Source organism: Spodoptera frugiperda, chromosome 10 (genome assembly GCF_023101765.2).
Source record: "Spodoptera frugiperda isolate SF20-4 chromosome 10, AGI-APGP_CSIRO_Sfru_2.0, whole genome shotgun sequence".
NCBI lineage: Eukaryota > Metazoa > Arthropoda > Insecta > Lepidoptera > Noctuidae > Spodoptera > Spodoptera frugiperda.
In genome coordinates, this window is record NC_064221.1 from 2,901,333 (window position 1) to 2,915,797 (window position 14,465).

Consider the following 14,465-nt stretch of genomic DNA (forward strand, 5'->3'; position numbering starts at 1 on the left):
ACCTCAGGGTTATAATAACCCTCCATGCAAAAACGAAAGCAACGCATTACTAACAACTCTGTTATTGCGGGTGTCTATAGGCGGTGTTGATTGCTTACCTTCAGATGATCACTCCGCTAGTTTGCTAGTCTATCACGTACAAAAATATATCGGCTATTTTATAACCTTCACTACCAAACATTAAGAACCGTCAGTTTGCCGTGCTTGTTCCTGTGTACTTGCAGAAAATTCTCATAACAATCTTTCCTGATAGTTGACCATCCCTGACAAGTCAGGTACCTATTTTCGCACCAAGTGTACTTGGCTATAATGTCCCATTGTCTGTTCGTTAGCAGATTATGTGCCATCAACACCATGTTTGTCCCAACATACGGTTATGGTGCCCGCGTTATGTGCTAATTCCATGAATTGTTGGCTAAATGTCGCATTGTCTATTGATAGGTACTTACAAGGAAGGAGATTGTTGGTAACATTTTAACAGAGACTCAAGTTTCTGCTCTTGTATAAGTCGTTGGGGTCTATGTTAGTCAGTGGATGGCTTGTTGCTACTATGATAATGGTGAACAAGCACGGAGTCGGGAAATGTGTCCAGTATATGGCAATAGGCTCACCGTCATAGGACTTAATATATTGTGAAAAGCAAGGCGAAGCAAATAACATTGTATTGTGACTTTCCATCTCATAATGTGCACCCTCTGTCTATCCCATCGGGGAAAAAAGGCGTGACGATATTTATTTCCTCAAATATTCCCAATTTTTCTCGTATAGGTCTTGAGTCTATAGCAGGAATAATCCTGATATCAATGGTTCAAATATTATTTGCTATGTATGTATAATATTATGGCTATTGGATATGTAACCTATTATACAGTATGTTCGTGAGTTTTCTTATTAATTGAGGTGTTCTTTTTAATGTATGTCCTGTTAGTGTTGTGGTTATAAAATGTTCTGTCTTGTCCGCAGCTCCGCGGCGAGTTTCTGAAGGAGACCAAAGTATGCACGATCATATCGCCCCGGCCGGGGCCGTCGAGCGCAGACGATGGCGATGACGTACAAGACACGCTCGTCACCAAACAGGTACGAATCGTACGTATATTACCACTTTACTATATTATTATATTAACTAACCTCTGCCAGTGACTTTGCCCGTGTAACTGAGAAAGAAGCCTGTGTATTATTTCAGCCTATATCGTTCTCTGTGCTAATTTGCATTAAGTTCCATTCTGCTTTACTGCCATGAAGCCATGATTAAGTAACAAACGTACGTCCAAACTTACGCATTTATCATAATAACATGTTATTGTAAAAATAGCATCTTGTCTTGCGGAATAGTCTGCAAGGAAACTGGAAGGTTTCATTAGTAAAACTCGTTGTTTAAACTTAACGACTTAATTGATAACATTCCCACTATAGAAATTATTAAGTACGTTATTTTAGAACTGAATACAAGTAAAACTATTGACGCATTGATTTATTCCCTTTTTCAATCCTCATACATTCCCGCAAATAAAACGAGGGAAGGCTATTGACGCATTGATTTATTCCCTTTTTCAATCCTCATACATTCCCGAGCTTAGCCATGACCCACTAGATCATCCACGGCCCTCTAGATCATTCATCACACCACAGACAATCTGTCATAGTGACAGATTTCAGTGAGATACCTACCATAGATACACAACAGAAATATAGTCCTTCATTTCTTCGAATTGGCCCCGATTTTGTAAGAATATCGATACAAAAATAGCCGATGTTACTCCCTGAAAAAAACTTTTCCAATAATGACTGAATTTTAAAAATCGGGCCAATATCAGTTTCAACCTTCAGTCTCTCGGTTATAAAACAAAAATGTTTCCTCTTTTTAATACTAGTTTGAATTAAATATTGGGTACTTATCTAAAAATTATGCATATTATGTACCAAGTTGACATTTAAGCTCTGAGTCATCCATTGATTCGTATGTTACATTGATCCCAAGAAACGACCAATTCAAAGAAATAAGTTGAGGATCTAGGAAAATTGTTTACCTATATTAGCAATCCGAGACTGTCCACCGCTAGACTATATAGGTATCTTCTACTTAAGAGGGGTTTTCCATAATTTCCACGAGTGTAAACATAGCTAAAGGTTCATAGGTGCTGTCCGGTCTCTGTTAAATGTTTCTTGTATAGTGCCTTAATCGGCTCTTGCGACATCTACTGGAAGAATAGGGTTAGGGAAAAATTGGCTTGTATGGCAATCTGTAACACCAACAGCTATGCTTATTACGTCTAAGTGATTAATAACAGTCTGATGTTAGTTGTCCTCCTTCAAACAATAACAGACCTTGATATGAATAATATTTACATTAATAATATCCTGGAATGTGTCCACAACCTTATTCTCCCTACACGATAGTTTTGAGATCGTCATACTACGCGTGATTGTGAAAATTATCAATGTCTAAAGAATTCATACGGACGGACACCTCAACTTGACATCCGTGTTAGACTTTCTTTTAAATATCAAACAATGGATGTACGTATTATATTTATAAAACATTGATTGAATGGTTACAATACTGTTTGCATTGCGCTCGCGTTACAACTACGCGTATCATTTCTTCTGGATGACAGCAGAATTGAATACATAGTATGTTCACCACCCTTATTTTTCCTGCAGTTATTGTAAGGGCTAAGGGACTACATATTTGACAGGTCGGGTAATACTGCTCTCTGATATGATAACCTTTATAACCGGAATGGACACGGCACGGTTCCTGCTTCACTTTGAAAACAACATAAAAAGGCTGTAAGCACGCTGCCAGCGCATGGACGGCTCGCTTACAGCATTCTTGTATTGACGTTACAAAATATATATCATACGTCCTAAGATTTAATGTTCAAAGTTTATCGCTGGGTTGGAGCGGTGTGCGATGTCTTTACAAGCCGGCTGCGAAGCGTGGATATAATGATACAACCTTTCATGTAGAGGAGATCATATACATGTTCAGCAATGAAGACCTTATCTGTGAGAATATAAATATGAATTGATGGTACAAGATTTGTCTACTCTAAGGCACTCTCAAAGCGTTATGATATCTAAATCTTAAAAAACGAGCAAAAAACCCTACAAAATTTTTAGAATTTCACTTTTTTCTATATCTTACAAATGTCTTTTGCCCTACAAGACAGTTACTCGTTGATTTATTTATCATTCTATTCTTTCCCCCAGGGCATACAGACAGACCTGGCCGCGGACGGCTCGGTAGACCCTCGCTCCGTGGACGTGTCGCAGCTGCATCAGTCCCGCTTCGGCCTCATCAGCCAGGCCCTGATGCTCATCCTCATCGCTGGCTTCCTAGCTTCCGAGACACTCAGCGAGTTCTGGAAAACCAAGTGAGTAGCAGTTCACTTTTTGTTATGGTATAAGCCGGTAAATGAGTAGACGGTCACCTGATGGTAAGCAATCGCCGCCGCCCATGGACATCCGAAATATCAGAGGCGTTACAAGTGCGTTAAATGCCTTTTGGGGGTTACGAGTTTAAGGGTTGTTGGGGAATCGGGGATTGGGAAGATTGGGAAGGGGGTAATTGAACCTTCGGTAACCTCACTCACACAACGAAACACTACGCAAACGGTGTTTCACGTCGGTTTTCTGTGAGGCCGTGGTATCACTCTGGTTGAACCGGTCCATTCGTGCTCAAGCATGGCTGTCCCACACTTATTAGCAAATTGTATAATTTGTCAATAAATGAGACCTTTTTCTTAATCACATGTCACACTCTCATTCATAAATTTAATGAACTACCTAATCTTCGATTTTATCTAGCTAAATTTTTAGAAATAAGTCTGCTATTTGACGTCAGAAACTTCTAACTTCAAAATAGACTATTTCATACAAAAATCATAGAAAATATCGTTTTTGACGTTTCGAAAAAAAGTATTGAATTTGACTAGTAGGAAACATGCCTATTGGGAAAAGTCTCAACCTACGTTTTTTTATACTCATTCTTTTTATTATATTTGCAGAGTACCAGTGGTATCCCGTAACTGGCATGACCTGGTGTTCCGTCTAGCGGAGATCGGTGTAGCGCTATGGTTCCCGTGTGTACTGTGGAACTCCATGGCTCCGGAGCGCCTGTGGTTGCTCAACCCGCGTCGCCTATTGGCTCGCCAACTCGACGACGCGCGCCTAGCCGACCTACTCGCCCAACATCATGACGCCAAGGTAATGTGGCATTTGTTTTCATAGGTCATAGGTGTCATTTTTGTTTGAACGTGATTTTGCTAGATGGTTTTTTGCGTGTTTATAAAGTTAAGTAAGGTTTTAAAGAAGTTCAATTTTATTGGTTGTGTGATAGGATTGGTGGTCTTCAAATTTTATGTCGCCATTTTTAAGTAGGTACGTATAGGGGGACTTATTTAATTATTTTCACGAAAAACTTAGTTCTTGAAATACAAAATTGTAAAATGCAATATTTATATAGGTTATCATTATATCGTTAAGAGCCTTAGTTGAAGCTTTCACCTCTGATACGCCATTATCTTTGTGACGTCATGGATAAGGAAAATGGCGCCGGCGGCCATAGGAATTTATTGCGTAGTACTTATGTCGTCATTCGTAGTTTAGATATGATTTTGGCGAGAGATTATGGAATTTAGTTCAGAGGGTCTAGTACTGTACTAGTAGTGGTTCGGCAAATCGGCTCTCTGATTGGCTAGCTCCGATTAGGCAATCAATCACAGAATAAAACGCAGTAACGTTTTGATCGCGTTAATGTAAAAAAACCTCGCACTGGGCCCTAAGAAGGCTTATGTAACATAAACTAAATAAAATACTGTTTCAAATCCAATTATTTCTCGACCTTATACGAAGATCAGACCTAAAAATAACTGAAATACACAAAGAGTCGTAATAATGTAATAGTACAATGTTATACAACATTCAATACTTCTTGAAAGCCACAAGCTGTTTATTAAATAAACGAATGTAGGCCACAAATCGATATTTGTTACAAAAGGAAACAATTGAATTAGATTTTTCATGGATTCACTGTCATGGTCTTCTTATACATACACGTTCTTAAATCACTACATAATATAAAACAAAGTCGCTCTCTCTGTTCCTATATCCCTCTGTATGCTTAAATCTTTAAAACTACGCAACGGATTTTGATGCGGTTTTTTTAAATAGATAGAGTGATTCAAAAATTTTCATATTAAGTATAATCTTGTAGTATAATCTAGTTAGTTTAGATTATACCTACATAACAGGCGATAATTAGGAGTGCTTTATGTAAAGTTATTGTATTATAACAGAGAACAAAGAGAAAGTGATGATAACACAGAACTAATTACTGTAATTACTTGATAACTTTATGAAGGCGCGAAATGTCGGTCGTTCACCTTTAGGTGCTAAGATATAATATGAGGGACAATCAACTATTGTTATATTACTTCAATACTTTTTACTTGATCACTTTTTAAAGTTAGTTTAAAATATTGCAGCTTACTAACGTTGAGTGAGATTGCTCGATTAGTTTCAAACCACGCCAAGAGCTTACACTTGGCTTGAAAATGATCGAGCAAGTTACTCGAATACAGTTTTTATTGATTTAGCTGATATAGGTATCTCACACCTTATAAAGCTAATTTATGAGATTGTTTAGTGTTTAGTCCTAGTGTTTCTTATAGTGGTAAGTGTGAGAGCTAACGTTTTGGGTTCGATTCCCGAGTTCGGCGAAACTGTGTTACTCAACCTAGGGTCTAATTAAAAAACTCTCATACAATAGTTATACGGTGACATCTATATATATAAAACTCTTCCGTTACTGAGTGACTGACTGACAGACAACGCACAGTCGAAACTACTGGTCGTAGACAGCTGAAATTTGGAATGTAGGTTCCTTGGGATATGTAGGGGAGCACTAAGAAAGGATTTTTGGAAATTCAACCCCCAAGGGGGGGAAAAGGGGTAAAAACGTTTCTATGAAAAATCTTATTCCTTGGGTTTATAAACTTGAAACTTGCCATGAACACGTACATAGGCAAGTAAATATGTTTGACATTAAGTATAAGTTTTTTCAAACTACCCTCCAATCGTGATTTAGGGGAAAATGCGATTTTGAACAGAGGTTCCTTTAGTAACATGAGTGAGCACTAAGAAGGGATTTTTGAAATGTCAACCCCCAAGGGGGGAAACGGGATAAACTGAGCCGGGGCTGCGGGAAAGTTCTAACGAGATACCGTGGCCCCGGAACGCAAAGGGCAACTGAAGGAACGAGGTGGGTTTTAGTCAGTAAAAATCTGACACTCCCTTCCGTTCCACCCAGAGCGGGAGAGGTCATTTGATGATTTCCCATCCTTAAAAAAAAAGACTTTGTATGAGATCATTAAAAAACGCTATATATAACCGAATTACACGTGGGCGAAGCCGCGGGCGGAAAGCTAGTTCATTTATAAGTAAGTTTGTAAGTAGGTAGTAGTAAGTAATTAGGATAAATATACTCGTATAAATAATAAGTTGTTCAAATTAAACTATTACAATTTATATAAGTTTCAGGTTTGTTCAAATATTGTATCACTTTATGGCACTGGATTATTATATTTTTTTATTATAATAGTTATTTTGGCACATAGCCCTTTTATCACTCGTTTGTATGTCCGTATGTCGGAAAATTCGTGAGAAACGAAATCCGTTGTCCTATTTATTATTATAATTATATTTTTATATTATTATCCATTGATTCATTATGGTCGAATGGTCTTCAAGCTTTATATGCTATGCTTTTGTGTGATATTCCAATGTAAGACAGAATTATATACCTATATACTGTCTCCATATATTATGTACATATTTTTGTCTAAGAGATTGCACATCTCTATTTCAAACGTTGTCGCATTGATATTTTGTTTTTAAACACTATTATATTTGAAGATTGACGTAATTTTTTCTTCATATTTTAATGGACTTTTTGGCCATGATCCGATCGTGGTCGAAATGTAAAAATTTGTTGAAAAAATCCCGTCATTCTTTATAATGTGTACAGAGTGTTGAAAAATTCACATTTTTTTTTTGTCGAAAACATGTCCTTAGCTATATATTGCTTCATCAATGTTTGGGAATGGAGTTTGCACATCACCAGTACCTAGGTTCCTTCAAAACCTGTTGGTTTTTTCCCAGAATTTGGTGGAAAGTCACCGTTTGTCTTGGACGGAGAGGGCTCAGTTGGTCGTGAGGGTGGTCTCGTTATGCCGGTGTATTGTAGCCAGGACTATACTGAGTGTGTTGAAACCACAGTTAGCTATTAAGAACAGTGCTGAAGATCCAGGTGATACTGTACTGGACTTGCCTGATAGACTCGGTGCTAAACGGGTAAGTGTAGTTGTTGGTGTGTCGTGTCGCGCATTTGCGAATTTGTTTTCACTTAGGACCTTAAGATGCTATGTCATTAAAACGGGATATTTACCATGTTTATTAGTTTTAAGTTCTAATGATATTACTAGTGACCATGTCAGTTTAAAAACTTATATCGTTAAGATGTTATTTTATAGGTGATTTGCTCTTCGGTATGTGGACAGTTTTAGTCAACAGTTCACACAGTTTCCTGGCCTATTTCAGATGACTGAATTCTATTATGAATAAAACTAAAATGTATTTGTCATGTAGCTATAAAAAAATATAAACCTGATTGTTTCCTATATTGTTAATTTTAATATTACTTAGGAAGAAATTCGCTCGCCAAACAAATTATTTGACTTGGAGTCCTGACTGCAGGGTCACCGTTTTTTTTTGTTTTTATAAGAATCAATGTAATATTTACAAACACACAATCGGTTTACAGCAGAATGTGGAGACAGACTCGCTGGTGGGCAGCGTGGGGTCGGCGCGCGACTGCTGGATCTGCTACGACAGCTCGCGCTCCGAGCCGCTCATCCGGCCGTGCCGCTGCACCGGCGACGTCTCCGCCGTGCACCACGACTGTCTCAGCCGGTGGCTGGTTGAGGTGAGTGCATGTTGTAATGTAGCTTTTACTCTTTATGACATAAAATTTATGATATGAATACTATAGTAGTCATACTAATCATAAGTAAGTATGTCATATAGGAAGAGTCGCGTGGTTACGTTGCTAAGCGACGGTGTTGTTACAATTCTTGTGTGATTCACAAATTGTTCTGCATCTGAATGATTTCTATACTTTAAAACGCAATCATGGTACAAGATAAAATTCTAGAAGAATTTACCACTCCCCATTTTTTTTATGAAACACGAGCATACGGATCACCTGATGGTAACCAACCGCCGCCGTCCATGGAGATCCGAAACACCAGAGGCGTTACAAGTGCGTTGCCGGCCTTTTGGAAGTTTGGAGTTTAGGGGTTGTTGGGAAATCGGGGATTGGGAAGATTGGAAAGGGGGGGTAAACGAAACGAGAGCGCGTTCGGCGTTCTGATTGGTTGGTTCATTCGCGCTGGCCAATCAGAGCGCTCTTGTTTTGTTTTCGATCAACGTAAAGCAAACTCGTACTAAGGGTATTGGTTTTATGTTTTCCCATTAATCATTGTACTAAAGGTGGTATTTATGTTTACAGAGCGCGGCCAGCCCTGACGGCCTGAAGTGCAAGGTGTGCAACACGCCCTACATCGTGCAGGAGACGAACAGGTTTGTATACAAGAGTTACTAAGCAAAACCAATGCTGCCTTAAGTTTTAAGTTCGTGATCTTAAATTATAATCGTTACGCTATTACTTATGCAACGTCATTAACGTCATTAATGATATTTAATTTATGCAACGTCACACCTTTTATTCCCTAAGGAGTAGGCAAAGGTGCACCTGCACATTACAGCATTTAATTTCAACATTTGTGTTGTAAGTCCCATGTAATAACGAGTAAGCCTATTGCCATATACTGGGCACACTTCCAGACTTCGTGCTACTACTGAGAAATTGCTGAAAAGCCGAAAAAAGCCCAGTAATACTTGTCCGACCCGGGAATTGAACCCGAGACCCCTTGACCGGCAGTTGCACTTATGACCTCTCGACCAATGAAGCAGTCAAGAGGCATTCAAGGACCCTTGCAAACATATTTTATAAGAAATGTTGAACGTTATTGCAAAATAACGAATCCTTTTTTAGTACTATAAACTAATATATATTTTTTTTTTTATTAAAAAAAACGTTGCCCCACACTAGGATTTTCTCCTGTGTCGTGGGTGCGTTTACAAACATACAAGTTCACATGCACATGACACCCAGACCCGAAACAACAATTTGTGGATCACACAAAGAGTTGCTCCGTGCGGGAATCGGACCCGCTACACGTTACGGCAGCCGGTTGCCCAGCCACCGCACTAACCGTGCAGTCATCACCAAATAATTGTTTTATGTTTGCAGAGTGGTATGGGAGCGCGGGTTCACGGTGGCGCACTGGGCGCGCACGGCGCTGGCGGTGGCGTGCATGTGCGCGGCGGGCGCGGCCGCCTGGGTCTGCGTGCAGCTGGCCGCCTCGCCCGTCGCGCGCGTGCTCGCCGCCGGCGCCGCGCTGCTCGTCTGCTACGTCGCCATCAGGTAATAGAATTTTGATAGTATAATTGAGTATAAAATAATGATGTTGAGAATAAATTACAAGTGAGTTAGTATCCAGCTTTTCAATTTAGCTTTTTGATTTAAATGAAGTTTCTTGCTCGTTCTTCTTCCTAGGAATCATCTACACTTTGGAACGGTCAAATACGTGCAGTAGAAATTGTTGATATTATTATATTTGCTTTGACTTTCAAAAGTGCCTTCTTAATCTATTAGAAATAAATAATTTTGACTTTGACTTTGAACGAACTTTAGACATCCATTTATTTTTAACTCTGTTTATTTCTATGTATGTAATACCTCTCCAATATAATTTTCAATATAATTATTTTCCCCTTCAACTGTCTAATTAAACATAATCTTCATTTAGTTCATCATACAATAACTCCTTCCAGATTCCTCGGCATGAACACAGTGAGCGCGTACCAGCGCGCCAAAGTCTCATCCCTGCGCATCTTGACCGAGCCTTTGACGGAGATCACGGGTCAGAACGACCAGGGACAACTATCCACCATCAGCAACACGGTCACTGTGGAGATAGCATCCAAAGTCGTCCTCGAACGGGCGCTTAAGGGCGAAGTGAACAAATAACTTTAAATAAACTCATTAAATAACGGCCAATAACTGTTTGAAAAACGGTGATATGTCAGTACAAACGCAGTGAAGTGATGTGATACAGTGGTAATGAACTCGATATGTATTTCTTCGAGACTTAAGAACTATTCCCAAGTATTTTCCAGGCAAAAAAACTGTTAAATTGACACAAATTTTATGTAAATTTGAACTTTAATAAGACTTTGGATGAAAAACATGTGAAAAATTACCATAGAAGTGTGGTTTCTTAAACGTAGTCGATTAATCGACTAACTCGCGAGTATACGGACTAATCGACTAAATACTTGTTTGTATAAAGTATATTAAAATATTTTTTAATTCTTCTCCTTTATTTTTTCGGAGTAAGAGCTTATTCCACGCGTTAGTATTGCCTTAATTATTTCATTATTGTATGTAATTAAGATACCTAAAAATTTCACGTAAACATTTTATTGTTATTCTCTTTATGCCAAATGCTTTTTTATTGTAAATTCTAAATTAAATGTATGGAAAATGAGACGAGAAGACATAGTTTGAATGTAATAATTAAAATATTTATAATTTGAAGCACGACACTTAATTTCTTTTTAACAAAATGGCTGCTATGGTTTTGGCGCGTAATTTGACGTTTATTATTTTTTTGTCAAACGTCAGTTGGTAGGCCATAGAGTTTGGCACGTACTGTAAAAACTTTTTTGATTTCGTAAGTAGTCTTTTTGTTTGATTACTTGTATATTTATTTATTAAGATCTCATGGAGTCGTGCTATCATAGTTTCTTTTAAAAGTCATTTCCATTTTCTGTTATTATTATTTTTTTGTTAAGATGATATACGTACTATTGAAATGGCGGTGTATTTTGTGAATAGTTGTTCGCAAATATTAGTTTTATTTATCAGTGATATATTTTTTTATGATTATGATTGTGTACGTATTTAATACTGGCGGTATTTTAAGAAGGGGACAAATGAGTTTTTTTCACCTGCGCCTAACCTTTCTGTACTAAATACATTAAAAAAGACTGAATGTGACTAATTTTATCTATCACAAGAAATATTAGAATGTTACGTTTCTACAGGACTGGAAGCTTAACCCTTAGTACGAGTTTACTTTACGTTAAACGAGATCGAAACGAGAGCTCGTTCGGCGCTCTGATTGGCCAGCACGAATGAATTAATCAATCAGAGCGCCAGAGGCTTTTACTTTCAATCTCGTTAGACGTAAAACAAACTCGTACTAACCCATCAGTTAATATATTTTCAGCTTTATTACAAAAAGATAGTATTTGAAATGTATTAAACAAATTCACCAATTTTTTTTCATTATATCTTGCTCGTTTTTTTATTTAATCTCTAAATACGTACACAAACATAATTTCAGAGAACTATTCACAAAATATATCTTTTTATTTAAATTGTAATGAAAGTGAAGTAAAATTTGTTTGTAGAAAGACTAGGAAGTATTGAAGAGGCTATGGCGGGGCTCGTTCCTAACCGCTGCCAGTTGTGATATTAATTCAGCGGTTTTTGATTTATACAGAAATCCTTATACATACAAGATAAATAAATAAATATTATACATTACCTTACCCTTTTTTGTTTTATTTTTTGGTTGGTTTCCTTTTTTTTTGTTTTAGTTTGTTTATTTGGGGGCTTAGAGACCACGTCAGCAGATGTAGGATATTATTGTTGCTTTATCATTATTTTTTCTTATTGTAGTACATTATCCAGCTGCAGATTTGTGTAGTTACCGCACCTGTTTATACCTGGCTGCGGAGAGGTGCGCAACGGCAATTACGATTTTTCAAAGTTGTTATACATGACAAATTGCCGTAAAGTGAACGGAATTTTGTTTTAAAACTTGATGAATTATTTGTTTCTCACGTAATCAAAAATACTAGCGGCCAAATTTTTTTACCTGGTAGATTTTTATTCTCCTAATTATAAATATGAGTAATAATGTAGATTTTAGCATGTAGTCAATAACTACACAAATCTGCAGCCGAATCTTAGACTATTGTTTTGATTAAATACATTTTGCACATTACACTTCTGCTTAAAATACATGTACAAATGAATGTTGTTTGTGCCAAAACATGTAACAAATATGTACATAGTGAATGAATCAGACATGTAGCTTTTGATTTGCTTTTCATAAAAGTGAGATTATAAAATGCTTTATCAGCTGTATATATAAGGGAAATGAAAGTTAGTAAGAAAAATGAGAGAGAGAGAGAGACAGACAGAGATTGAGAGAACCGTGATAGAGAGAGAGTTACGAAGTTTAAAAAAAAGTCGTGAGATACTTTGAAGCCACTGTTTCATTTGTGATGTTTGGTAGATGGCGGCATGGCCTGTGTTTCATTGAAAACTTAGCTATTGTAGTGTTCATCCCCATTATTATCAGCTCGTGTTCGTTCGCTGCTGGACATAGGCGTCTCCGAAACAGGAAAGCGTCCATAGACCCGCATCGTACGCATTCCGTATGACGTCATCAGTACGCATCGCGTGTAGGCATTGCCGATGATGCGGTCCGTACGATGCGGATCAGTGGACGCAGTTGTATAAGTTTCTATACAAGACAAACTAAAATCCGTTGCGTGCGATGCGTACGATGCGTGCTTGTAAACGCTTATCTTAACAAGTCGTTGAACTAAATATTCAGTTCTTCTGTTTTATTTTATCGCATTTTTTTTTTATTTGTTTGTATAGCATTTTATAAGACTCCTGTGATGTCTACTGCTCTAGATAATTTAAATCTTTCAGTTTAATTCACTTCAATTCAACCCATTATCTGCCAAATGACAAAATAATAGATTTAAAGCTTTATCTAGCAATGCTTAAAGTTCAAAATGTGTTATTTCTAACGAACATCTCAAAACATCTTTGCATTTTGCTTTCATATCAGAAAATTTGTTAAAAATAAACATAATGATGTTTATCTATTATATAAAAATAAGTCGGGTTTTCCTTCCTGACGCTATAACTCCAGATCGCACGAACCGATTTCCATGGTTTTGCATTTGTTGGAAAGGTCTCGGGTTCCGTGAGGTTTATAGCAAAAAAAAATTTAGGAAAAAAGACATGGTGGCGAAACGGAGTTCGCCAGGTTTGCTAGTTTTGTATAAAACCCCCATCAATGGAATATATGCCCAGTTTATTAGTCAATAAGAATGCTTTTTGAATATCTTCTTAATTACTTTAGTAGTGGACAGTAGAGGCTATGCTCGGAAAAGTTCTTCAATTTGAAGAAGACTTACTATAGGTTTGTATATTTATTAAAATATTCTTTATTTAACATATACGTAACTAGCGACCCGCCCCAGCTTCGCATGGGTGCAATGGTGATATATTATGCATGTATTATACATATAAACCTTTCTCTTGAATCACTCTATCTATTAAAAAAACCGCATTAAAATCCGTTGCGTAGTTTTAAAGATTTAAGCATACAAAGGGACATAGGGACAAAGAAAGCGATGTTTTATAATATGTTAGCATTCAAAAGTACCCATTATATTGGTAATACAAATTCAGATAACTGCAATCTTATTTCCCCCTGTAAATAAATTGTAAACGCTATATTTTTCTAGAATAATTCGCCAAAATGTAGATAAAAATAGTTTCTATTAAATAAGTGTAGATAAAAGAATAAATAGTGAAGTTGTTTTCTGCCAAACTATTGAAATTGTAGTTTGAATATATTTTCTGCGTAGGTTTAATATACTTAAGTATCGAATTTTATCTAGAACCTACTACTTGGTAAGTTAAGCTTAAGGATTGTCCATAATTCTTAATCTGGAATTCAATGTAAAAAAACGTAAACGTGAAATCTGGTCCCACTTCCAATAGCTATGTGTGTTACATCATTGGATAGGTAATTTTGAGCTGAATAAAAGTTACTATGGTGCCAAGTTCCAAATCTTAGTCCGTTCAGAGTTATTCTTTATTAAATATGGTAGTTTTATCATTACCCAAGTAATGCTATTTTTACGTTATAATTACATTTATGCTTTATTGGAACTTGGCGCCATAGTAACTTTTATTCAGCTCAAAGTTACCTATCCAATGATGTCAACACACATAGCTATTGGAAGGTGGGACCAGGATTTGCATCCTCCTTTAAAATTATAAGTATTAAAACAAAATTGTAGACAGCGCTTAAATCTGTCAATTAGAATTTAGAATCTGTGGAAATTTCGCGCCATTTAAATAATATTTTTATTACAATTAGAGAAATATATCTATATTTTGCTATTCTATTCTTGTGGCGTAGATTGCTAGAGTTGTGTGATTTTAAAATTAATCA

At 37.0% G+C, this 14,465-nt stretch overlaps 1 protein-coding gene across 12 annotated transcripts in view; it reads left to right on the forward strand.

The window, feature by feature from the left end:
- The window catches only part of LOC118277108 (uncharacterized), a 103,944-nt gene extending 92,199 nt beyond the window's left edge, over positions 1-11,745 (forward strand). For 3 of the 12 annotated variants that reach the window (XM_050696247.1, XM_050696250.1, XM_050696248.1), the window contains exons 7-14: positions 964-1,086; positions 3,214-3,377; positions 4,011-4,209; positions 7,165-7,356; positions 7,826-7,987; positions 8,573-8,643; positions 9,377-9,550; positions 9,961-11,745. In XM_050696247.1, coding sequence (XP_050552204.1) covers positions 964-1,086; positions 3,214-3,377; positions 4,011-4,209; positions 7,165-7,356; positions 7,826-7,987; positions 8,573-8,643; positions 9,377-9,550; positions 9,961-10,156 — 1,281 coding nt within the window. In that variant the 3' untranslated portion in view covers positions 10,157-11,745. The remainder of the gene's footprint in view (positions 1-963; positions 1,087-3,213; positions 3,378-4,010; positions 4,210-7,164; positions 7,357-7,825; positions 7,988-8,572; positions 8,644-9,376; positions 9,551-9,960) is intronic. The other 9 variants (XM_050696251.1, XM_050696252.1, XM_050696257.1 and 6 more) reach the window with 6 other exon arrangements.
- The last annotated feature ends 2,720 nt before the right edge of the window (positions 11,746-14,465 follow it).